Source organism: Rhinopithecus roxellana, chromosome 13 (genome assembly GCF_007565055.1).
Source record: "Rhinopithecus roxellana isolate Shanxi Qingling chromosome 13, ASM756505v1, whole genome shotgun sequence".
Classification (NCBI taxonomy): Eukaryota; Metazoa; Chordata; class Mammalia; order Primates; family Cercopithecidae; genus Rhinopithecus; species Rhinopithecus roxellana.
This window is the reverse complement of record NC_044561.1, coordinates 89,875,953-89,903,149: the sequence shown is the minus strand read 5'-3', so window position 1 is coordinate 89,903,149 and position 27,197 is coordinate 89,875,953. Positions and strand designations below refer to the sequence as shown.

The window sequence follows — 27,197 nt, the reverse complement described above, 5'->3', positions numbered from 1 at the left end:
GGCCTTGCCTCAATGTTGATGGCTGCTGACTAATCAGGGCAGCGGTTGCTGAAAGATGAGGTGACTGTGGCAATTTCTTAAAACAAACTAATAATGAAGTTTATCACATTGAATGACCCTTCCTTTCACCAAAGACTTCCCTGTAGTACATGATACTACTCGACAGCATTTTACCCATAAAACTTCTTTCAAAACTGGATTCAGCTCTCAAACTCCACCATTGCTTTATTAATAAGCTCACTGAATATTTCAAATCCCAGCTGGGCACGGTGGCTCAGGCCTGTAATCCCAGCACTTTGGGAGACCAAGGTGGGTGGATCACCTGAGGTCAGGAGTTCCATACCAGCCTGGCCAACATGGTGAAACCAAATCTCTACTAAAAATACAAAAATTAGCCAGGTGTGGTGGCAGGCGCCTGTAGTCTCAGCTGCTCAGGAGGCTGAGGCAGGAAAATCGCTTGAACCTGGAAGGCAGAGGTTGCAGTGAGCCAAGATCATGGCCACTGCACTCCAGCCTGAGTGACAGAGCGAGACTCCCTCTAAAAAAAAAAAAAAAAAAAAAAAAAAAAATTCTAAATCCTTTCTCATTTCAACAATGCATTCAGCATCTTCATCAAGAGTAGACTCCATCTCAATAAATCACTCTTTTTATTTATCCACAAGAAGCAACTCCTTACCTGTAAAGTTCTATCATGAGATTGTAGCAATTCAAGCCACATCTTCAGGCTCTACTTCTAATTCTAGTTCTCTTGCTATTTCCACCACATCCTCAGCGACTTCCTCCACTGAAGTCCTGAATCCCTCAAAGTCATCCATGAGGCTTGGAATCCATTTCTTCCAAACGCCTATGAATGTTGATATTTTGACTTTCTCCCATGAATCACCAATATACGTAATGGCATCTAGAATAGTGAGTCCTTTCCAAAAGGTTTTCAATTTACCTTGCCCGGAACCATCAGCGGAATCACTATCTATGGCAGCCTTAGCCTTAAAAAATGTCTTTCTCAAGCAATTAAAACTTGAAAATCGAAATCACCCCTTGATTCATGGGCTGTGTTAGCAGGCATGAAAATAACAGAGATCTTGGGTGACAAGGTGCATTGTCAATGAGCAATAATATTTTAAAAGGAATGTTCTGAGCAGTACATCTAAACAGTGGAATTAAAATATTCAGTAAACTATGCTATAAACAGACATGCTGTCATCCAGGCTTTCTTGTTCCACTTACAGAACAGAGGAAGAGTAGATTTAGCATAATTCTTAAGGGCCCAAGGACTATTGGAATGGTAAATGAGCACTGGCTTCAGCTGAAAGTCACCAGCTGCATTTGTCTCTAACAAGAGAGTCAGCCTGTTCTTGGAAGCTTTGAAGCCAGGCACTGACTTCTTCCCTCTGAAAGTCCTAGAAGGTATCTTCTTCCAATAGAAGGCTGCTTTGCCTGCATAAATAATCTGTTTGTTGTTTAGTGTAGCCACCTTCATCAATAATCTTGGCTGGATTTTCTGGATAACTTGCTACAGCTTCCCCATTAGCACCTGCTCCTTCACCTTGCACTTTCATGTTAGGTAGATGGCTTCTTAAACCCCATGAGCCAACCTCTGCTAGCTTCAAACTTTTCTTCTGCAGCTTCCTCACATCTGTCAGCCTTAACAGAAGTGAAGAGAGTTAGAGGCTTGATCTGGATTAGACTTTGGCTTACTGGAATGTTGTGACTGGTGATCCACTCAGACCATTAAAAATTTCTCTATTATCAGCAATATGGCTGTTTTGCTTTCTTTTCACACGTGTTCACTGGAGTAGCATTTTCAATTTCCTTTGGGAACTTTTCCTTTACATTCACAATTGGCTGATTATTTGGCAGACGAGGCCTGGCTTTTGGCCTATCTTGGCTTTCAGCGTGCCTTCCTTACTAAGCTTAATCATTTCTATTATAGATTTAAAGTGAGAGATGTGTGACTCTCCCTTCCACATGAACACTTGTCATTGTAAGGTTATTGTAAGGTCATTGTGAGGTTATTGTAAGGTCATTGTGAGGTCATTGTAAGGTTACTGACTGACCTAATTTCAATACGGTTGTGTCTCAGGGAATACGGAAGTTTGAGGAGAGGGAGAGAGACAGGAGACTGGTCAGTCGGGAGAGCAGTCAGATAACACACATTTATTGATTAAGTTCACCATCTTATATGGGTGCAGCTCCTGGAGCCTCAAAACAATTGCAGTAGTAACACCAACAATCACCGACTACAGATCATAACAGATATAATAATGAAAAAGTTTGAAATACTGCAAGAATTACCAAATTGTGACAGAGACATGAAGTGAGCACATGGTGTCGGGAAAATTACACAAATAGACTTGCTCAAAACAGGATTGTCACAAACCTTCAATTTGTAAAAAAAAAAAAAAAAAAAAAAAAACTGCAAAGTGCAAGAGAGCAAAGCACAGTAAGATGAGGTATGTCTGTACTGACCTACTATATACTTCTTTTAAGAAGTGTATGTCTGGCCGGGAGCAGTGGCTCATGCCTGTAATCCCAGCACTTTGGGAGGATGAGGTGGGTGGATCACCTGAGGTCAGAAGTTTGAGACCAGCCTGACCAATCAACATGGGAGAAACCCCGTCCCTACTAAAAATACAAAATTACCCAGGCGGGGTGGTGCATGCCTGTAATCCCAGCTACTCAGGAAGGCTGAAGCAGGAGAATGGCGTGAACCTGGGAGGCAGAGGTTGCAGTAGGCAGAGGTTGCAGTGAGCCAAGATCGTGCCATTGTACTACAGCCTAGACAACAAGAGCAAGACTCCATCTTAAAAAAAAAAAAACAAACAAACAAGAGAAGAAATACATCCCCTTCAGTGCTAATCTCTTTCAAAAATGTAAACATTAGGAACCTTACCAAATACTCTACTCCTTTTATTATATTTATATATCCAACTCATGGCTACTTTTACATAGCCTTTATTGTATTTATATATCCAACTCATAGCTGCTTTTATGTAGCCTTTATTATATTTATATATCCAACTCATAGCTGCTTTTATGTAGCCACAACAAACTACAGTAGTGAGCCTTAGTCCACATGCTTGCTAACCAATATTACACTAAAACCATACACACAGGACAGGGAGAAACAAATGAACATAAGTCAATTTAGAAAACAGTGATTTGTCCCTTCCTGTCATATCCCTAAAACATTAATAAACTTCCAGTCTCTCCACTCACCACAACTTACATCTCTCCCTATAACTTACCTCTCTCACCATCCTCCCTTTTTCTACTACAAGATTCTACCCAGGGTAACCAACACAGGTGCAGGTTTCTTGCTGAGTGACTTAAAAGATGAAAGCCTCAATGGGAAAAACTATGGTGTCTATGACTCACTCAATGATAATCACAAAGCACTTGAACATCTATTATCACTTCTGTCCCTTATAAAAGTCCTGTTAAGGGAACAGGATATCACTATTTTCATTTAGAAACAAAAAACTGAGGCTTCAAATGTTAAATTACTCACTGGATTCACAGAACTAACCAACTGACAGTTAATTCACAAAATTAACTGGCAATGGTAGAATCTCTTACCCCACATATCTCTCTCTTATCACTCCATGGCAAAAATTCTCAAGAGTTATTTCTATCCTTGTTCTCCATAATCATCCCATTTCATACCAGTCTATAATCAACTATGTTACAGAAACTGTCCCTATCCCGATTAACGGTCTCCAGGTGCCAAATCCAATGTCCAGTCATCTGTGCTCTTAGCTGTCTTCTCAGCAGCATTTGACCAGGTGATGACTTTCTTTGAAATGTTTCTCTCTTGGCTTCCTAGACACTCTTACTGGTTGTGCCTCTGCCTCGCTGGCTGCTCCTTCTTTCTCCTTTGCTGGTTCCTCCTCCTCCCAGCCTTGACATATTAAACTGGCCCAAGGTTCAGTTTTCAGACCACTGTCTATTCTCACTCTTTAGTGATCTCACCTAGTGACATTGGTTGATATTCCTTTTGATGTCAATGATTTCCAAATGGGTATCTCTCTCCCAACCTGCCCATAAAACAGGAGCTTCCATCCATGTGCATGGAGGTGCTCAGATAACCAACTCCAGAGTTAATGTTTCTGCCTGCCATAGGAAGCTTATCAGAAATCCCCTTATCCAGTATGATAAAAGTTTGGTTAAAATTTTTAAAAGTTGAAAATTCTCAGTCTGAAGCAGAGACTCGTTCAAAAGAAGAAAAAGATGTATATCTTACACATATTCTTTTTATTTAAAACACAAAGGGTCATTCTATTTGTCAATCTCTTCACAGAGGACCAAAGCGTTTTCTTTGAATGTGGGTCCACAAATAAATACTCCATATCATCTTTCTTGCATAAACTGTAACACACTGAATTGTCCCAAGATTTCAAGTGTCATTTTATTTTAAATAGAACAAGAACATAAAGACACCAACAAAGCATTCTAAATACAGAATGCTTCTATATTTTTATTATTGTTCTCAACCTTTTATAACAGGCATGCCCATATTTAATTCTACAGCAATTTTTCATAAAACAACTCGCTTTTCCAAGTTAGTTTTCAGACAATTCTCTTAGTTTTCCAACAAACTCTCTTTTTAAACTCACTACTCATCAGTTTACATGAGACAATGAATTATGTAATAACAATGATTAAAACAGCAAGCAGAATGAGGATCTTGGTGGCATATGATTCAAATGAAAGGAACAGAGGCGGACGGTACACCAAAATGTATTCTATTAGCTTTGGATATTTAAGGTGCTACTGGCATCAAGTAATAGCTTTTATGGTGAAAACGGAAAGCACTGGTCAGTCTGAGCCCATTAAGTTGGAGATGGGTTAAGAAAGTTACTGATTTCCACTGCCTGCTTCTACCACCAGAAAGCCGTATTTCCCTAGCTCTACTCTTTTAGTAAATGGCAAATATCCAACTGCTAAGCTAAAATCCTTAAATCCTCTGCTCAGCTAAAACCCTTAATTCCTCTCTCTTTCTTACCAATGAGTAAGGCATCAATATTGTCTTTCTAGAAACCTTCAAAATATTTTCTGGATATATTCACTTATCGTCACCTCCATCCCTATCACCTACAGTCCAACGTGCCATAATCTCCAAACTGTAATGACTTTGTAACTAGTCTCCCAACTTCTATTCTTACCTCTCCCCGGACTGATTCTTCACATAGTAGCCCAGGAAGAACTTTGCAAAATGTGAATGAGATAGCACTGTTTCCCTACTTTAAACTCTTCAATGGCTAGCCATTATTCTTGAATAAAATTCAAACTCCTTGCCATGCTCTACCAGGTCCTAAAGAAGCCAGCCCATACCTACTTCCCTAGCTTCATCCCATACCAGTCTCCCCTTGCTCACTGCTTTGGGCACAATGACTCTCCTCTCCATTCTCTAATATGCTAAAACTCCCACAGGGCCTCTGCACATGCAGCTCATTCTGCCTGGAACACTTTTCCACTGACTCTTCATAAAAGCCACTCATTTTTCAGATGTCACCTCAAATGTTATCTCCTCATATGGGTCTCCATTGATCATCCTATTTAATAAAGTCTTCATTCAGACTGTCACATCCAAGTTACTCTAAATCACAACATTTTGTTCTTTTTTTCCTTCATAACAGTTACCAGAGTAACTATCTTATTATATGCTAATATGTCTCCTTCTGCTAAAAGGTAAGGTCTCATTAGAGCACGAGCTTCCTCCATCTTGTTCACCATTATTTTCTTACTATCCAGTTCAGTACCATTTCCTGAATGGAAAAATGAACTACTTGAATAATTCTAGCTGAAAATATTCTCTATGAGATGCAGTGAAATTTCTATACACAAAAATCCTAACCTGATCTCCACAAAAAGAACGGTATGAGAATTTCACAGCAGCTTTATTTGTAATAGTAAAAAACTGGAAAAAAAAATCAAATGTCCATCAACAGGAAAATGGATAAACAAATTACTGTGTATTTATATTAGGAAATATTACTCAGTAATAAAAAAGAATAAATCAGTAATACAAAGTCTAATAAAAGTTTTTTGTGAAAGAAGCCAAACAGAAAAGAGTACATTCTGTATGACTCCATTTATATAATGTTCAGAGCAAGAAAAAGCATTTATTATAATAAAAATCAGAACAGTGGCTGCCTATAAGTTGGAGACTAACTGGAAATAAGCACAAAAGAACTGGAAATATTCTATAACTTGATAGGTGTATGGTTTACATGGGCATATATGTTTATAAAACCGATTAAATCATTTACACTATTCAAATTTTATTACAATTTTTTTTTTTTTTTTGAGACAGGGTCTTACTCCATCACCCAGGCTAGAGCACGGTAACACAATCATGGCTCACTGCAGCCTTGACTCCCCAGACTCAGGTGATTCTCCCACCTCAGCCTCCCGAGTAGCTAGGAGTACAGGTATGCACCACCACATCCAGCTAAATTTTTGTATAGATGGGGTTTTCCTTGTTGCCCATGATGGTCTCAACTCCTGGGCTCTAGTAATCCACCCACCTCAGCCTCCTAAAGTACTGGGATTGCAGGCATGAGCCACTGCACCCAGCCTACCATGAATTTTTAAAAAGGCAAAAAAGTCCTAAATTCATTCACTCCCACATCACATCCGATGCAGAAACCCAAGAAAGAGACTATTCATCATCATATCAAGATCTACTTATTAATTTGTTCATCTGCCTTCTAAATTCTTACTCTTCGCAGGCAGAAAATTAAAAAGGTTTGCACCAAACTGAGTGTCTTGTGGCAACACAGCAAGAAAATATCTATCACTACAAAAGATGATGAATTATGCATTTATACATAAGTAAACCATATAAAAGTACGACACAAAGGACGAAACAGTATGTAAGCCATTACAGAAGAACTAAACAATAAGGAATATTGATGAATGCTAAGGTACATAAAATGACTATGTGACCTGGGACACCCATCATGAGTTGTGTGTTAAGGAACCCCTAAGCCACAGGCAAGAATGCTGTAGTTTTCAACTTCTTTCTATCCCTAAAAACATCTGAATACAATATGTATATTTTCTTATCCTTATACTCTACTCCCTAAACAGTCATGTTAAGAATCACTATATAGAGCTGTAACAACCAAAACAGTAGCCACGAGCCAAATGCAGCTATTCAGAAATTAAAATGAGGCAAGGACAAATGGAAAGCTGAATTTTTAATTTTATAAAATTTTAATTAATTTATAATATATTAAACTATTAGAAAGATTTAAGTATACCTGTAATAACTTGGAATGTAAATTTACTATTTCACAGTAAATTTTTATGAAATATAAATACAAATCAAATATTTCTAATAAAAATTTAGTGTTATAATTGAAATGTGGAAAATTTAAACTGGTTATGAAGACTTAATACTAAAAAAGATCACGTAAAATAGCTCATTAATAATTTTTCCCTGATCATATTTCAAAATTATATTTGAGATTCACTGGTTTAAATATATTATTGAAATTAATTTCCCTTTTTTTTCTACTTTCTTTTTCTCTTTTATGAGCCTAATATTATGAACATATTTTTTTTTTAATGTAGCTACTGAAAAACCTTAAAGTATATATGTGGCACACATTCTATTTCTACTGAATAGTACTGTCCTAAAGCTTGTATCTAAATGCAGAAGATATATCATTATGATACATTAATTTGAATATTTCAAACATCTCCTGACCTTTTCACTTGATTGTCTTCTTTTCTTTAGTTGAATAAAATCTGTTTCCACCCTTTCTGCCAGCTCTAGTTTCCTCTTGTTTCTTTTAAATGCAGCTAAACTGAATCCTATAAAATAAAATAAAATAAAAGACATTAAATATAACATTTAAGAAATACTAGGGCAATGAGTCAAATAAGATATCTGAAGAGCCTTCCCAGAAGAAAATCCTTAAGAATGTTAAATTAAGGTTTAAAAAGTATTTTCAAGGTATACAGGGATAGCAGGAAAATAAGAGATATAAACTAAGTTTTTAAAATTAAGAAAAAGGTCAAACCCAGAGAAACAAAGGAGTCCTGAAGGTAGACACTACCCTCTCAGTATCTGTTGATGCATGCCTCCTCCAACTGTGGTTTTAAAGGTCTCTGCGCATAGGAGGTAAGAGATGAAACTTGGGCACAATGCAGTATGAGAAAACACACTGGAGATTATCCACAAAGAAAGGAGAAAGTCTCAAAGGTTGATATGCCCAGTGAATAGAAGAATGAGAAAAAAAGTCACCAGGCACCAAAACATAAGATAAAGTAAATAAAACATTTTTTAAACCAGAAAACTTGCAAGTCTCAGCTTTGGTTCTAGATGTAAAGAGGAAACATCTCCCTAGAAATTTCATGACTAATGAGGGCATTTAGATAGGCTTCGAGTAGAATTCTTATTACCTGTGAGACCCCAGGGTAAAAAAGTGATCTCAGTGTGACAGTGCTTCAAAGGGCCTCCAAACACAAATGCAAATACTCCCTAGAAAAACAAACTGGCCTTAACTTATCCAGACCTCAAAGAACCCCTATGTTTCAATCAACATGTGCTCATAGTTTTAAAAGAAAAATTCACAAAACAAGTAAGAGATAAATTATCAAGAATAAAAGCCAGCCAAATATCAGAAAGCATAATCTGAACCGCAAAAATCTCAGATACGATTTAATCAGATAAGAATATAACATATGATTATCAGATAAGAATCAGATAAGAATATAACATATGTTTATCCTCAGAGAAATAAAAGAAATATATCAAAAATAGGATTAAGCAGCAAGATGATAAACTGACCAGGCTGAATTGAAGAATAAATTGAGCTTCAATCCACCAATAAATAAAATAATCAAAATTTTAAAACTTGATATACAAATCTTAACAGCCAATGAGATCCAGCTGATAAGAGAAATTACAAACTGGAACATAACACTGACAAAGTTACTGAGTAAAGTTTTCTGAAAATGGCAGACTAAGTCATTCAGAGTAATTATCCATGGAATATTCCTAAAAATGTTGGGTAAAATATTTAAAATACCACCTTAAAAGCACTCAAAACTTTACAAGTACTAAGCTAAATTCTTGGGTAAACTGTGGATTACTGCACTGTGAACATTTGCCAACACTAGCACACTTGCATTTGACTAAATGGCATCAAGGAAAGGGATACATCAGGCCCAGAGCCCATTAAGAGTAGAGAGCTTTATAGGAGACACTCCCCACAATAAACTGGGAATGTAAAGGGCTAATTCTCTTAGAGTAAAGCTAATCCATAACTAAGTCCATTACTCCCTCTATCTCAAAAGCAAATGCATGCAGTCAATATTGTCCCAGATTATAGCAGAGCATGAGACTGAGAGAAGATTGTGGGAGAAAACAGGGAGAAGGCAGAGAAAAAGAAATAACAAAGTATTCGAAAAAGGTGGGGAAAGAAAACTATCTCTGAGAAACTTTTGGTCTCATGGGGCCCTTGCATAGATTTGCAAATATACACACTGTACAATCCCAGAAGGAAAAGAGAGAAGGAGAAGATGGTTAACTTGAAGAAATAATAACTGAAAACTTGCCAACTTTGATGAAAGATATGAACACCCAAGACATAAAAACCCAAGAAGCTCAAGGAACTCCAAGTAGGAAAACTGGGAGATCCATACCAAGGCACATTACAATCAAATTGTCAAAGACCAAAGACAAAGAGAGCATCTTGAAAAGCAGATTATCACCTACTAGGGATCCCCAATAAAATTATAAGCAGATTTCTCATCAGAAACTTTGGAAGCCAGAAACAGTGGGTTGATATATTCAAAGTGCTGAAACAACAAAAGCATCAACCAAGAACCCTGGCTGTGGCCAAACGGTCCTTCAAAAATGAGGGGCAAATTAAAATACTCTCAGATAAACAAAAACTGAGACAGTTCTTTTTTACTGGACCTACCCTGCAAGAAATGCTAAAGGAAATCCTTCCAGTTAAAATAAAAGAACCTGGCCGGGCGCGGTGGCTCAAGCCTGTAATCCCAGCACTTTGGGAGGCCAAGACGGGTGGATCACGAGGTCAGGAGATCGAGACCATCCTGGCTAACAGGGTGAAACCCCGTCTCTACTAAAAATACAAAAAACTAGCCGGGCGAGGTGGCGGGCGCCTGTAGTCCCAGCTACTCGGGAGGCTGAGGCAGGAGAATGGCGCGAACCCGGGAGGCGGAGCTTGCAGTGAGCTGAGATCTGGCCACTGAACTCCAGCCTGGGTGACAGAGCGAGACTCTGTCTCAAAAATAAATAAATAAATAAAAGAACCTTAGACAGAACTCAAAGCAGTAAATAAACAATGATCTCTGATAAAGACAAATACATGGACAACTGTAAAAGCTAGTCTTATTGTAATTTTGGTTTCTAACTATGCTTTTTGTTTTCCACATGATTTTATTTATTTATTTATTTATTTATTTTTTGAGACAGAGTCTCCCTCTGTCGCCCAAGCTAGTGTGCAGTGGCACAATCTGGGCTCACTACAACCTCTGCCTCCCAGGTTCAAGCGATATTCTTGCCTTGGCCTCCCAAGTAGCTGGGATTATAGGCACGCACCACAGCGCCTGGCTAATTTTTTGTATTTTTAGTAGAGACAGGGTTTCACCATGTTGGCCAGACTGGTCTCAAACTCCTGAGCTCAGGTGATTTGCCCACCTCAGCCTCCCAAAGTGTTATAATTACAGGTGTGAGCCACCATGCCTAGCTTATTTTCTACATGATTTTAGAAACTAAAGCATTAAAACACTACCAGTCTGTTTTGGGACAAACAATGGGGAAAGATACAATTTTGTAAAAGAGGGTTGAGATAGAGCTGTATAAGAACAGAATTTTTATTTGTTATTGAAGTTAAGCTCGTCTAAATTCAAATTAGAATGTTATAATTTTAGAATGTTACATGTAATCCCCATCATAACCACAAAAAAAAAAATAGCAAGACAATATACACAAAAGAAAATGAAAAAAGAACAACACAATAAACCAAGTAGATCTAAAAGATATAAACAGAACACTCTATTCAACAACAGAATTCACATTCTTCTCAAGTTCACTTGAGATATTTTTCCAAAATGTCCCATTTGTACGTGAGCACAAATCAAATCTCAATAGATGTAAAAGATAGGTATTGTACAATGTATCTTCTCCAACTGTAACAGGATGGAGTTAGAAATCAATAGTAGAAGAAAACTGAAAAATGCACAAATTGTGAAAACTAAAATACAGAAAGAAATCACAAAGGAAATTAGAAAACGCTTAGATGTGAATAAAAATTAATACACCAAAACTTACAAAGTGCATCAAAAGCCTTATGAAGGAAAAAATTGTACAGCTATAAACACATTTAAAAAGAAAAAAAAGATTTCAAACAACAACCTAGCTTTAAAACTTAAGGAACTAGTAAAAGAAGAATTAAACCCAAAGCTAGCAGAACAAAGGAAATAGAGATCAGAGTGGAGATAAATAAAATAGATAATACCAAAAAAATAAAGAAAAAAAATAAAACCAAAGGTTCATGGAAAACATTAACAAAATTTAAGATCTTTAGCTAGATTAAGAAAAAAAAGACAAATTACTATAATCAGAAATCAAAGTGGGGACATTACTACTGATTCTTCAAAAATAAAAAGTATTACAGGCCAGGTACAATGGCTCATGCCTGTAATCCCAGCAGTTTGGGAAACCAGTGTGGGTAAATCACTTGAATACAGGAGTTTGAGACCAGCCCGGGCAACATGGTGAAACCCTGTCTCTACAAAAATACAAAAAATTAGCCAGGCATGGTGGCATGCACTTGTAGTTGCAGCTACTCTAGCGGCTGAGATGGGAGGATCGTCTCAGTCTAAGAGGTCAAGGGTGCAGTGAGCCATGTTTGTGCCACTGTACTCCAGCCTGGGCAACAGAGCAAGACCTTGTCTCAAAAAAAAAAATTATATCTCTATATACATATATATGTGTGTATGTGTGTGTGTTGTGTATGTGTATATCTGTGTATGTATGTGTGTATATATATGTGTGTATACATATACACGTGCATATATATATATATATGCATATATGTACACACATATAAATAAGAGAGTTCTATGAAAAACTGGGTACCCAAATATTGGATGACCTAAATGAAATTAACAAAGTCCAAAAACACAAAACCTACCAAGACTGCATCATGAAGAAACAGAAAATCTGAATTAACCCATAACTAGTAAGGAGACTGAATCAATAATCTAAACTCTCCTGGCAAAAAAAAAAAAAAAAAAAAAAATTCCCAGACTTCATGGCTTCACTGGAACATTCTACCAAACATTTAAACAACAAACACCAAAAAAAGTAACAAAGAGGAAACATTTCCAACGTCATTATATGAGGCCAGCATTATCCTAATACCAAAACCATACAAAGACACCGTAAGAAAGCTACCAACCAATACTTCTTAGGAACGATGACGCAAAATTCCTCAACAAAATACTGCCAAACCAAATGCAGCAGCATATTAAAAGGATAATACACACGACAAAGTGCAATTTATTCCTAAGAAGCAAAGGTCGTTCAACATATGAAAATCAATGTTATACACCAACAGTAACAGGATGAAGGGAAAAAGCCTTTTGATCTTTTTTTTTTTTTTTTTAACTATGTTGCTCAGGCTGGTCTTGAACTTCTGGCCTCAAGTGATCTTCCCGCCTCAGTCTCCCAAAGTGCTGGGATTATAGGCATGAGCCACTCCACCCAGCATGATCATAAATGGATGCACAAATAATCATGTTACAAAATTCAAAATTGTTTCATAATAAACACACCAAACTAGAAATAGAAAGAAATGGCCGGGCGCGGTGGCTCAAGCCTGTAATCCCATCACTTTGGGAGGCCGAGAAGGGCGGATCACGAGGTCAGGAGATCGAGACCATCCTGGCTAACACGGTGAAACCCCCGTCTCTACTAAAAAATGCAAAAAAACTAGCCGGGCAAGGTAGCGAGCGCCTGTAGTCCAAGCTACTCGGGAGGCTGAGGCAGGAGAATGGCGTGAACCCAGGGGGGCGGAGCTTGCAGTGAGCTGAGATCCGGCCACTGCACTCCAGCCTAGGCGACAGAGCAAGACTCCGTCTCAAAAAAAAAAAAAAAAAAGAAAAGAAATAGAAAGAAACTACCTCAACACAAAAAGGCAAAATGTGAAAAGCCCACAGCTAACATCATATCTATGGCGAAAGACTGAAAGCTTTTCCCCTAAAATCAGAAACATGACAAGGATATGTACTTTCACCACTTCTAGTACTAGAAGTCCAAACCTAATATTAGAAGTACTAGAACAAGAAGTCCTAGAAGTACTGGAAGTTCCAGTCAAGGCAATTAGGCAAGGAAAAGAGGTAAAAGCCATTCAAATTGGAAAGGAAGAAATAAAATTATGACTTGATCGTATACTTGGAACATCCTAAAGATCTCTAACCCCGCCCCCCAACACAAACACATAAACCCACTGGAACTAACAAATTCAGCAAAGTTGTATGATTCAAAATCAATACTCAAAAATCAGTTGCATTTCTATAAATTAACAATGAACAATTTAAAAAAGAAATTAAGAAAGCAATCCCATTTACAACAGCATCAAAAAGTATAAAAATGCTTAGGAAAAAACAAAAATCAAGGAGGCAAAAGACTTGTATGCTGAAAACTACAAAACATTGCTGAAAGAAATTAAAGATGTTAATCATGAAAAGACATCCATGTTCATGAATTGGAAGCTTTAATATTATTAAGATGTCAATACTACTTAAAGCAATCTACAGATTCAGTGTAATCCCTAACAAAATCCCAATAGTGTTTTTTTTAGAAATAGAAATATCAATCCTAAAATTCATATACAATCTAAAGGGACTCTAAATAATCAAAACAATCTTGGAAACAAAAAAAAAGTTGGAAGTCTCACTTTCTAATTTCAAAACTTAGTGCAAAGCTACAGCAATCAAACAGCATGGAGGCCAGGGGTGGTGGCTCATGCCTGTAATCCCAGCACTTTGGAGGCCAAAGCAGGCGAATCATTTTAAGTCAGGAGTTCAAAACCAGCCTGGCCGACATGGTGAAACCTCATCTCTACTAAAAATACAAAAAAAAATTAGCCGGGCGTGGTAGTGGGCACCTGTAATCCCAGCTACAAGGGAGGCTGTGGCAGAATTGTCTGAGCCTGGGAAGCGGAGGTTACAATGAGCAGAGGATCGCACCGTTGCACTCCAGCCTGGGCAACAGAGTGAGACTCCATCTCAAAAACACCAGTATGGAAATGGCATAAAGGCTATTACACAGAAAAATGCAATAGATTAAAGAGTTCAGAAATAAACTCTCACATGTATGGTCAATGATTTCACGAGGGTACTAGCACCATTCAATAGGGAAACCACAGTCTTCAACAAACTGTTTGAAAGACTAGATAACTACATGCAAAATAATTAGACCCCCACTTTATACCATATACAAAAATTCATTCAAAATGGATCAAAGACCTAAATGTAAGAGCTAAAACTATAAATCTCTTAGAAAACAACATAGGAGAAAAGGTTGGATATAACACCACAACATAGACAATAAAAGAAAAAAAAGATAAAAATTTAAAAGACACAATGAGTGAAAGACACAATCAATGGAGTGAAAAGGCAACTCATGGAATGGGATATTTGCAAGTCATATCTGACAAGTGTTAATACCCAGAACACATGAAGAATTCCTATTATCTCAACAAGAAAAACCCTGATTGAAAAATAGGCAAAGGACTAGGATATATGTTTCTCTAAGAAAGATATAAAAATGGCTAATAAGCACATGAAAAGACACTTTAACAGCATAATCATTATGGAACTGCAAATCAAAACGACAATGAAATACCAACTCACAGCCATTAGGATGCCAACTATTTTTTAAAAAGTAAAGGAAAAAACAAGGATATGGAGAAATTGGAACCATGGTGCACTGTTGATAGAATATGAAATGGTGCAGCCACTATGGAAAACAGACAATATGGTGGCTTCTCAAAAAATAAAAATAGAATAACCATGTGATCCAGCAATTCCATTTCTGGGTACCCAAAAAAATGGACAGCAGGGACTCAAACAGATATTTGTACAGCCATGTTCACAGTAGCATTATGCATGACAGCCAAAAAGTAGTGTAACCCACGTATTCATCAATGGATGAGTAGATAAACAAAATGTGGTATATACATACAATGAAATATTAAATTCTGACACATGCTACAACATGAACCTTGAAGAAGTCATGCTAAGTGAAATAAGCCAATTACAAAAGGACAAGTACTCTATGATTCCACTTATAAAAGCAGAATTCATAGAGACAAAAATGAAACTAGCCAGGGACTAAATGTAAGGGACATGGGGAGTTACTGTTTAATGGGTACAGTTTGGGTGTTACGAGATGAAGAGGGTTCTATAGATGATGATAGTGTTAGTTCCATAACAGTAAGAAAGTATTTAAAGCTACTGAACTATGCCATTAAAAATGTTTAAGATGGTAAATTTTATGTTATGTGTATGATACCATAATTTTAAAAAGAACCACAAAAAAGTACAAGAATGTTTACAGAAGCTTTATTCGTAATAGCCAAAAATTGGAAACAACCCAGACATAAATGGGCAAATGGCTAAACAGTGGTAGTACCTCCATACCATGAACACTCAGGAATGAAAAAAAAAACAAGCTATTGACAAACACAATGTGGATGTTATCTCCAGAGAGTTAGAGTCAGGAGCAGAAAAAAAAAAAAAAGTAAATACCAAAAGGTTACAGCCCATGTGATACCATTTATATTACATTCTTGAAATGACAAAATTATACAAACGTAAAATATATTAGTGGCTATCAGGGGTTAAGGTGGGAAAGAAGATAACATCACTGATCACTAGAGAACTGCAAGTCAAAACCACAATGAGATACTATCTCACACCAGTCAGAATGGCTATTAATAAAAAGTCAAAAGATAACAGATACTGGTGAGGTTGTGGAGAAAAAGTGCTTATACACTGCTGGTGGGAGTGTAAATTAGTTCAGCCATTGTAGAAAGCAGTGTGGTAATTCATCAAAGAGCTAAACACAGAATTACCATTTGACCTAGCAATCCCATTACTGAGTATATACCCAAAGGAATACAAATTGTTCTGTCATAAAGACACATGAATGCATTTGTTCACTGCAGCACTATTCACAATAGCAAAGACATGGAATCTACCTAAATGCCCATCAATGATAGACTGAATAAAGAAAATATGGTACATATACACCATGGAATATTATGCAGTCATAAAAAAGAATGAGATCATGTCTTTAGCAGGAGCATAGATGGAGATGGAGGCCATTATCCTTAGCAGACTAACACAGGAACAGAAAACCAAATACCACATGCTGTAGCTTATAAGTGGGAGCCAAATGATGGAAACACATGGACACATAGAGGGGAACAAAAGACAGTGGAGCCTAACTGAGGGTGAGGAGAAGAGGATCAGGAAAAATAACTAAAGGGTACTTGGCTTAATACCTGGATGACTAAATAGTCTGTACAACAAACCCCTGTGACGTGAGTTAACCTATATAACAAACCTGTACATGTGCCCCTAAAATTAAAAGTGTTTAAAAAATAAGTATTAGGAAAATAAAATACAGAAAATGTGAAGAAATTATCCCAAAATTTTCTTTTAATTTCTCCAAATTTGAAGCATATAAATGTCCAGACTGAATGTGCAAAATGAGCACTCAACATAAAGAATAAAAAAAAAAAAAATGCCCCAAGATGCTTCATTGTGATCATCAAAACATGGGAATTAAGAGCTTCCTTCCAAACAGAAAAAATACACTAAAACATTTGTGAGTCTTATTGCATAATAGCAAGATTGGAAACCAGACAATAAGATAACAATTTCCTCAAAAACCTAAGGGAAACTGACTTTCAGTCTCGTATGTACTGAATAAGGAATAAAAAGGGAAGAAAAACACATGAGATCCAGGAAACAGAGAACCTGATACCGGAGAGAGGCAAAGGAGATCACAAGGTGAAGCAAGGCACAGTCCAGGATGGCAGCCATGCAGCAGACCTAGTAAGACTCTAGACTGGAAGGTGCCAGGTAGCCTATCTCCAAGGGGAAAAAAAAGGGAACTGACAGATGACCTAATTTGTTTGCCTGATATAAGAACTGTAAAATAAGTTCCATTGGAAAGACTGTAAGACATAATGAGTGACAGGAATCATGGGAATTTAAAACTCTCATAATCCAGCCCTACTGCTACACACACATTTCTCTTCCCTCTAGCCTCCCTACATTACAACTTTTAGCACTACATGAATATTCATTCCGAATATAATTTTTTTTTTAGAGACAAAGTCTCGCTCTGTCACACAAACTGGAATACAGTGGTGCAATCATAGTCCATCGCAGCCTCAAACTCCTAAGCTCAAAGGATTCTCCTGCCTCAACCTCCCAAGTAGCTGAGAGTACAGGAGTGCATGACCACACCTGGCTAATTATACCCTATTTAACTAACTTGGTTTCCTTGGAGTTAATCCTCATTTTATCATTTGATTATTTAAATTATATTCACAGATTTCAGTGATAAAAATAAAATTTTTATTTAAAAAATAATTAGTGCATATTTTTAATATTTCTTTCTCATGTATGCAAATATTTTTTAAATAGACATATAATATACACAAACATACATACTTATAACTTCATTTTTCACTTTTTTCAGTCATTAGATTTATACATTATCAGAGATTAGTCTTCATAATAATTTCTAGTTACTTCATAACATTTCATTTTAAGAATATATGATCATTTACTTACTCATATTCCTCTGTGTTGGGTATAAGATTTTTTCAAAATTTTGTATATTCTTAATAATGCTCACTTGAGCACCCTTCTATATAAATCTTTGTCTATCTCCAATGACAGGTTCCTAGAAGCAGAACACTTAGTTGTACTACTTAGTTGTCCTCTAAAATCTCCGCCAATTTACATTTGTACCTACAATGTATTATGATTATTTAACCAAACAATTACCAGGAATAATATGTTTTAAATCTTTCAAAAGTAAAAGTTAAAAGGGAACAAATTTAACATGTACTCATTTTAATTTGAATTTGCCTGTTAGGTTATATTATGTACTTAGGACTTTTGATCATTTTTATATTGGGCGATTACTTGTACTTGTGCTGTTTTTAATTTGGTAAATTTGGTAAATTTCTTCATAGATTAAGGATATTTATCCCTTTGTCATATTTGTGATAACTGTTTTTCAGTTTAACTCTTTGTAGTCACACCTTTGTTTTTCCTTCCCTTGCACTTGTATCTAAAAAGTCCTTCCCTCAGCTCAAGGACTATTAAGTACTGACCTATATTTTCTTCCCTTTCTCTCTCTCCATCTCTCTCTCTCTCACTGAAGGGTGGTATTATGGTTTTATTAGTTATTTTAAGTAATTTCTAAAAGGGATCTTTTAGCAATACTTTTATAAAAGCATAAAGAAGCAGTGAGATGACCTTGGGAATATAAAGGTGGCTTAAAATGAAATAACTTTCTACATATCTTTTAACCACAAATCTTTCAACATGTAAGTTTTCTTCCATAAATATCTGTACTACGTGGGTCATAACAGAAGCAATATTATACTTTCAGGTATATATGCTCATATAGCTTAATTTTTTTTAAGTTTTTACTCACTTGTGGTCATGATGTTAGGAGGGCAAGAGGGTATTCCATGATCTACTGCCCATCTGTAGGCTCCTTCTCCAACTAAAAAGCTAACAACAGAAAAATTATGTTTAAAATTCAGTGTCATCTTCTCCTACATATTCAATAAATATAGGTAATATGGTAAGGCAATTGAGAAAAAGTCTTGCATATGGACATAATTCCTGATTTACCTCAAAGTAATAAGATGACTGCATGCTAAAAAATTCCTGAAAATTTTTCCCCAAATTAGAAATTTTACAATTGGAATGTTACAATACCATTTGCAATAACTGATTAGTAAAAATTGGCAAAACTCAACATAATAAGATGTAAAAATAGTTGACTTCTCAGTAGAAAATATTAAGATTTATCTTGGACAAACAGGGTTCTCAGTTAATGTCACAAGACTGATTAATCAAATTAACAGTTTGCAATTAAGTGAATGCCTTCAGATTTGGCATTATTACCTAGTAGAATACCTGGATCCATCCAAAATTAGTGGGTACATCTAGAGATGCTCAAATATGTATGCTTACATTTCTAAGCCTTGATGCAATAAAAATATATACATAACCCTCAGAATCATTTGTACTGTGGTAAGTAAAGTACTATGGTATGTCTCAAAAGTAACTTTTTAAGTCCTAAACAGCAAGTTTTAACATAACAAAGTGGATAAAAGGATACTGATAGCTAAATATAAAAGACTTGTTTTCAAATATTTCAAATAGCATGTAGGATAATTAACTATCCCATTCTCTAAATAATTTGATTAAGCAAATAGTAATAGCAAGCAGTTACCATAATAATTAATCACTCCATCTTCTTCTATAGCCAACTACTTAAAGATCTCAGCCAGCTAGTAATGGATTCCTTGAACTTGTGCCTACTTGCTAGTTTTCCACTCCCTATTTTTTGTTTCTGTTATTTTAATCATTCCAACACTAAAAACTCGAAGTAATACATATTGAAGTCTTAAGATTTGACTGTTAATAAGACCAGTGACAGACTGGCAAAACAAAATCTAAGTAGATCCTCAAAAACATATCCAAATGGCTCCAATGGGAAACCAAATGGTTAACCACAATAACTGCTTTCTAATATACATAAAGATGGGGATGGAGGCACTATTTTAAATAGAAAGGAGAGAAGGCCAATGAGAATAAACAACTTTACCTCTTTAAAATTCTATTTAAAAAAAAAAATTCGAAAGGATTCTAACAACAGAAAACAGTTTTTCCTATTCTTGTAAGAAATGAAATCCACTGCAAAGAAAAGCTGTCACATAAAGTTTAAATGTTAAGATAATTTAAATAGGAGTGTGGATGCAAATCTGAACTGTCCTGATGGCATTTTTAGCATTTCCTTCTTCTAGGAAAAACAAAAACTGATAAAAGAAATAATTCTCTTCATGAGAAGATGTAAAAGAGAAGCTGAAGTAGTAAACTAAATGATCAAGACAAAAGTTTGGAGTTGAATCTAATATTCTCAGCACTCCCATTGGTCATTTTGGGTTCAATTCCAGTATCTGGAATCAGTGAGGGGCATTTTACAAAATATTCTTAGCTTTATTTTATATATTTTTTAATCATTCAAAGGTTTGATTCTAAGTAAAATCAATTTGCTATTGTCAGCTATTTAAGTTTTTAAATACTTCGGACATTGTAAAATATTCACAGGGAGGCAAATAGTTGGATGTCATCTTATGGATAAGCATACTAAATATCTACCCTTTTTCTTAATAAGAAATTACTGTATAGTAGATCATCATCGCACAAAATATCATATAATTGCTTTTGAAATCATTTTAGCAGAAGCTTTTACTAAAAACTGTACTGACATGTCAAAAAAAAAAAAACTCACATTCCCAAACATTAAATGCAGTACCAATTCAAACTTCTCTCAAGCATTCTTCTGATTCTCCAAGGAGGCAACTTTTAGACAAGGTTCACGCCAATCTACTTCGAAGTCCCATTGACTCTATCTTTATAACACATCTGGAATCTGACCACTTCTCACCACCTTCACTGCTATCACCTTGGTCTGAGCCACCATCATCTGATACCCACAATGCTGCAGTGGCCTCACTATTTTTATGCTTGCCTTGCCCTCTACTCCCTGACCCCAGACAATTCTCAATACACCTGCCACTAAAATCCTTGTAAAATACAATTCAGGTAATGGCACTCCTCTTTCAAAATCCTGTAAAACCTCTTGTGAGGACCAGTGCAAAAACTAGAGTCTTTTTAAAAATCTATCAGCTCCCATGGAATCTGATTCTCCCCACTCCCCAATTAATCTCTTATTCCTCTTGCCCCCTTGTGTACTCTACTCGATGTCTCGTAAAGCCACAAACATATCAAGGAGGCTCCTGCCTCAGGGTCTTCACCCTGACTGTTCCCTCTGTCTGGCTGTTTCCCTAATTTCCCAAATGGGAAACTCCTTCACATGCTCAAACATCCCTCCTTGATGAGGCCTCCTTAAAAATGCATCCCAATACCCTGTACTTCTCTACCCAGTACTCACAATCCCCTTATTCTGCTCCTTTTCCCTTTTTCCACCTTCTAACATATTATATAATTGATAAATTTACACATGGTTATCTGTTAGTTTATCTTTGCATAAATTCCTTAAAAGCTTCAAGCTTCATAAGGGTGAAGATCTTCGTTTTTTCATCAACATATCTCAAGCATTTAGAACAATGCCTGAAGCATTCTAAACATTATGCCATGTTCTAACATATACAACTGTATTCCCACAAAATTCATAGTTTGAAACCTCACCCCCAAGTATTGCAATGGCATTAGGAGGGGGGGCCTTTTGGGAGGTGATTAGGTCATAAGGGTGAAGCCCTCTTGAATGGGATTAGCCCTCCTGATTGCCCCCTTTAATGGGACACTGAATTCCCCAGCTCCTTGATCTTGAACTTCCCAGCCTTCAAAACTGTGAGAAACTTTTATTGTTTATAAGCTACCTAGTTTACGGTATTAAGGTGTTTTGTTATAGCAGAAACTCTCTAGAGTTCACTGTCTAAATGTAATATAGTCAAAAAAAATTTTCCCTGAGTACCCTAAATCAACATAACCAAATTTATAACGTTTTTACTTCAAGCTTATTTACATGTGATCCAAATATTTCTAGTCATCTCATTTCTATTATAATTTAGACGGTGAACTTCCAGGTACATGAGAGATTTTTCACTTCTGGACAAGATGGAGAAAAAAATAAAGACAAAATATAGAAAGTAGCAGTTTTCAGACATTGAGACATTAGGCAACACAGGACAGTGATCCTCGAGAGAAAGGAAACAAGGTAAACCTTGTGATTGTCTTACTGCAATCATAGGGTTCACCTTCATTATTGCCTAGAGTTTCTAAACCACAGCACAGGAGCTCCAGCAGTATCTCTGAGTTGAAGTGACATAGTTGGGCATCCAGAGAGGCCACGTAGCCACAGTTCATAAGACCGAGTACCAGCGAGGAGAGAACTGCATATAGAGAGTACTCTAGAGATCTGCAGAGTATCCCTCTAGTCTTCAGCTAAGTAGAGATCAGTGTATGTGTAAGAAGAAATTACCCAAAGCCTTGGAACAAATGAAATGAAAGTTAAAAAAAAAAAAAAAAAAAAAAAAACCAAGTCTCCAAGTTCAGACAGCCAGGAACAACAGCTCCTGCTCCCACCAGCCAAAGTAAAGGCCTCATTCTAGGTGCATCTGTTATAATACTTTGAAAGATTCCACCTCAATAGCAAGGCAAAATTAGCTCAAGGCCAAATGCTTCTCATCTCATGTAACAAAGTTTAAAGCGAGACCTGAAAGGCTCAAGCTGTTTTTAAGTAACTTAGCCACATCCTAGAATAAAATGTAAGAATAGTTTTTAAAATACAAAAATACACAGCACCCAAAAAGGTAAAACTCACAATGTCTGAAACCCAATAAAAATTACCAAGCACGCAAAACAGGAGGAAAAGGTAACCTATAATGAGGTGAAAAATCAACTGAAAACTATCCATAAATAACAAAGAGGACAGAATTAGCAAACAAAGATATTTAAATAATTGTTATAACACTATTCATATGTTCACAAAGCTAGAGGAAAGTTTAGGCATGTAAAGTAGATACATGGAAGACATTTTTTTAAAGATGCAGATCAAACTTGTAGAGATAAAAATAACAATGTCAGAAATAAAACACAAACTGAACGGGATTAACAGGCAGCAAGATATTAAGTGATTAGACAGAAAAATAATTAGTAAACTTAAAGACAGCAATGAAAACTATTCAAACTGAAACAGAAAAAAACAATGAAAAAAGTAAATAAATCATCAGTGATCTGTAAACTACTACAAGGGGCTGAACTTATGTGCAATCAGAATTGTGAATAGAAGAGACAGGGATTCAGAAAAAAATATCTGAAGAGATAATGAGCAATTTTTTCCCAAAGTTGATGAAATATATACCCCCACACAACCAAAAAGCAAAATGAACCCAAACCAAAGTTATTACAAGAAAACTATAAACCAGTATCACTCATTAACATAGATGTAAAAGTTCTTTACCAAATATTAGCAAACTGAAGCCAACAATATATAAAAAGGATAATACATTATGACCAAGTGGAATTTATCCCAGGAATGCTGCTTTACCAGTCAAAAATCAACAAATCACTAAATTAGCTAACTAAATTTTTTAAATTATAAGATCATCTCAATAGACGCAGAAAAGCATTTGACAAAGTACAACACCTATTCCTACTAAAGTTCTCAGCACACCAGGTGATACGGTTTGGCTGTGTCCCCACCCAAATCTCGTCTTGAATTGTAGCTCCCATAATACCCATGTGTCGTGGGAGGGACCCAGTGGGATGTAACTGAATCATGGGAGCAGGTTTTTCCCATGCTGTTCTTGTGACAGTGAGTAAGTCTCATGAGATCTGACGGTTTTATAAAGGGCAGTTCTTCTGCACACGCTCTCTTGCCTGCCACCATGTAATGTAAGATGTGCCTTTGCTCCTCTTCGCCTTTTGCCATGATTGTGAGGCTTCCCGAGCCAAGTCGAACTGTGAGTTCATTAAACCTTTTTTTTTTTTTTTTTTTTTTTAAGCGACAGAGTCTCGCTCTGTTACCCAGCCTGGAGTGCAGTGGTGTGATCTCGGCTCACTGCAAGCTCTACCTCCCGGGTTCAAGTCATTCTCCTGCCTCAGCCTCCTGAGTAGCTGGGACTACAGGCGCCCACCACCACACCCAGTTAATTTTTTGTATTTTTTAGTAGAGATGGGGTTTCACCGTGTTAGCCAGGATGGTCTTGATCTCCTGACCTCGTAATCCGCCCGCCTCGGCCTCCCAAAGTGCTGGGATAACAGGCGTGAGCCACCGCGCCCAGCCTAAACCTCTTTTTTTTTAATAAGTTACCCAGTCCTGGGTATTTGTTCACAGCAGTATCAAAATGGTCTAATACACTAGGAAAAGAAGGGAACTTTCTCAACATGATCAAGAGCATCTGTGATTAAATACCTGCAGCAATCATCAGACTTAATGGTGAAAGACCAAATGCTTCTTCCCTAAGATCACAAACAAGGGAAGGATGTCCATTCTCACACTTCTCTACTGTACATTGCATTGGAAGTTCCAGCCAATGCAATAAAGCACAAAAAAAAGTCAGTCAAAAGAATCTAGATTAGAAATAGAAATAAAACTATATTCATTCCCAGGAGACATAATATTTATGTAAAAAATCTTGGCTGGGCACGGTGGCTCATGTCTGTAATCCCAGCACTGTGGGAGGCTAAGGCGGGCGGATCACCTGAGGTCAGGTGTTCAAGACAAGCCTGGCCAACGTGGTGAAACTCCTCCTCTACTAAAAACACAAAAATTAGCAGGGCATCGTGGTGCATGCCTGTAATTCCAGATACTCAGGAGGCTGAGGCGGGAGAATTGCTTGAACCTGGGAGGCACAGATTGCAGTGAGCTGAGATGTGTTGCACTCCAGCCTGGTCCACAGAGAGCAAGATTCCATCTCAAAAAAAAAAGAAAAGAAAAAAAGAAAGAAAGAAAATCTTATGGAATCTATAAAAACTGGGACTAAAACAAATGGATTTACCAAATTCCCATGATAGAATGTCAATATGTTAAAATCAATCATATTTCTACATATTGACAACGAACATTTGGAAATTAACATGCTTAAGTACACCATTTACCACAGCATCAAAAAAAAGAAGTGCCGGGTATAAATATAATAAAAGCTGTGCAAGATCTATACACTGGAAACTATAAAACAGTTGAGAGAGTTTAAAAATCTTAATAAATGCATATATTAGAATCGCAAACAAAATTCTGGCAGGCTATTTACGGAAATGGAAAAACTAATTCTAAAATTCATATGAAAATGTTAAATACCTAAAATATCAAAATACTCAAAACATAAAGTTGAAAACTATGTTTGTGAGAAAACCAGCTACTTCCAGACAGGTGTACCATTATTATATAATATCATTTTAATAAAGAGGTAGCCATCACTTTCACCTGTATGTTTTCTCCTTGTAAAATATTAAAATATTGCATATGTCCCCTTGGACAATTGCCTCATCTTACTCCCTCCTCCCTCCTTCCCTGAGGTGATCACAGCGGGCTTCGTAACCTACTTTACAAGTCTTTTCTGTACATCTATGCACGTATTTATGTAGCCACAGAAAATTAATATGCTGTAATAATATGAAAGAATATATGGCAATGAGAAAAGCTTAAAATCAGGGTTATTGTTACCTAGAGGTAGGGCAGAGATGGGGGTCAGGGTGAGCATGTGAGACAGTGGAAGGAACAAGGAGTACATTTTAAAACTCTTCCCTTTTAACTTTGGAAAGATTTTTAAAATATTGTATTACTCCTGTTAAGTGTTTGGTTGAATGATCACAAGACATTGTAGGCAGAAATGTAAATTGGCAGAATTTAGTCTAGGCAGCTCCAAATCTTTTGGTGGTGTTTTATTTCCTATCCTAGGTGTCAGGAAACAGGTATGCATCATATTGTTTTGCAAATTTAAGAAAACAGAAGTCAAAATGAACATATCATCAGCCACTTGATTTTTTTACTCTACAATGTGAGATCTATTTCTGAACTGAATCGTGTCCACCCAAAAATTCATTTGTTGAAGCCCTAGCCCTCAATATGATAATATTTGGAGATGGGGCCTTTGGGAGATCATCGGAGTTGGATAAAGTCATGAGGGTAGGGCCCTCGTGATGCTATTAGTGTCTTTATAAGAAGGAAAGTTTTCTCTCTCTCAACAACCCCTTCCCTACACCCCTATCTCTAGTGTAAGGACCCAGTGAGAAAGCAAGATAGAAAAGGAACGCTTACCAGAAACCAAACAGGCTGGAACCTAGTTCTTGGACTTCTTAACTTCCAGAACTGTGAAAAATACATTTCTACTGTTTAAGCCACTGAATCTAAGGTATTTTGTTAAAGCAGCCCAAGTAAATTAATTCTAACAGTAAGCCATGTTACTATACGTAAATGTTTCTCTCCTTTTTTCTAATGCCACAGGATATCTAATAATATAACTAGAAAACAGTTTATTTAGCCATTGATGGATATTTCGGGAGCTTACAATTTTATATTCTACAAACAACAATGCTATAGCCTTCTTGTGCTGTATGAGCCTTCTCGTGAAGGCATTTTGTCTCAGGATAGAAATGATGGGCATACAACGTGCATTTTTAATTTGTACTTAATAAATAATATCAAATTGTCTCTCAACCAGCTGTTTATGTTCCCATCAACAGCAAAAGAACCGATTTTTCTATGCCCTGAATAATTCTGCATATTGTTGGTCTTTGTTAATTTTGCTACTTGAAAAAGGTGAAAATATCATATTTTTTTATTACTAACAATTCCTTGATTAATATTATTGGGCACCTTTTCATATGTTTATATCCCATTAATATTTTCTTTCCCATAAATTGCCTATTTGTATCCTTTACCGATTTTTAAAATGTGAGCTGTCTTTTTATTGATATTTTTTAGTTCATAAACACTCTGGATAATCTTTTGTTTGCTACATATCCTGCAAATAATTTTTCTCAGTTCCAAAGGACATACTGTCTTTTAATTCTGATCGTAGTATCTTCAGTTGTATAATCCGTATACATCTTCACCTGTCATATGTTTCAATACTTAGCTTTATTTTTTATCTTAATAAATTCTTTGCTGCCTCATAGTCATAAGAATACTCTCCCATATTTTTTCTTAATATTTTTATGCTACACTTGCTTACTTTTGGGTTTGGGCGTTTTCTTAGTGATATGACATCGGAATTTAATGTTCTTGCACTAGGTGGTCAACTGTCCCAACACAATTTATTTAATACACCATTATTTTTCCCCACAATGATTTGAGATGATACTGTTGTCACAGACCAAATTCCCTCATGCACTGAGTCAGCTTCTAGACT

General features: G+C 36.4%; 1 protein-coding gene across 3 annotated transcripts in view; it reads right to left on the bottom strand.

The window, feature by feature from the left end:
• Window positions 1-27,197, bottom strand: part of TASP1 (taspase 1) — a 276,754-nt gene that overhangs the window by 180,114 nt on the left and 69,443 nt on the right. For all 3 annotated transcript variants that reach the window (XM_010355262.2, XM_030915488.1, XM_030915489.1), the window contains 2 exons: window positions 18,740-18,819; window positions 7,718-7,824 (listed from right to left, as the gene is read on the bottom strand). In XM_010355262.2, coding sequence (XP_010353564.1) covers window positions 7,718-7,824; window positions 18,740-18,819 — 187 coding nt within the window. The remainder of the gene's footprint in view (window positions 1-7,717; window positions 7,825-18,739; window positions 18,820-27,197) is intronic.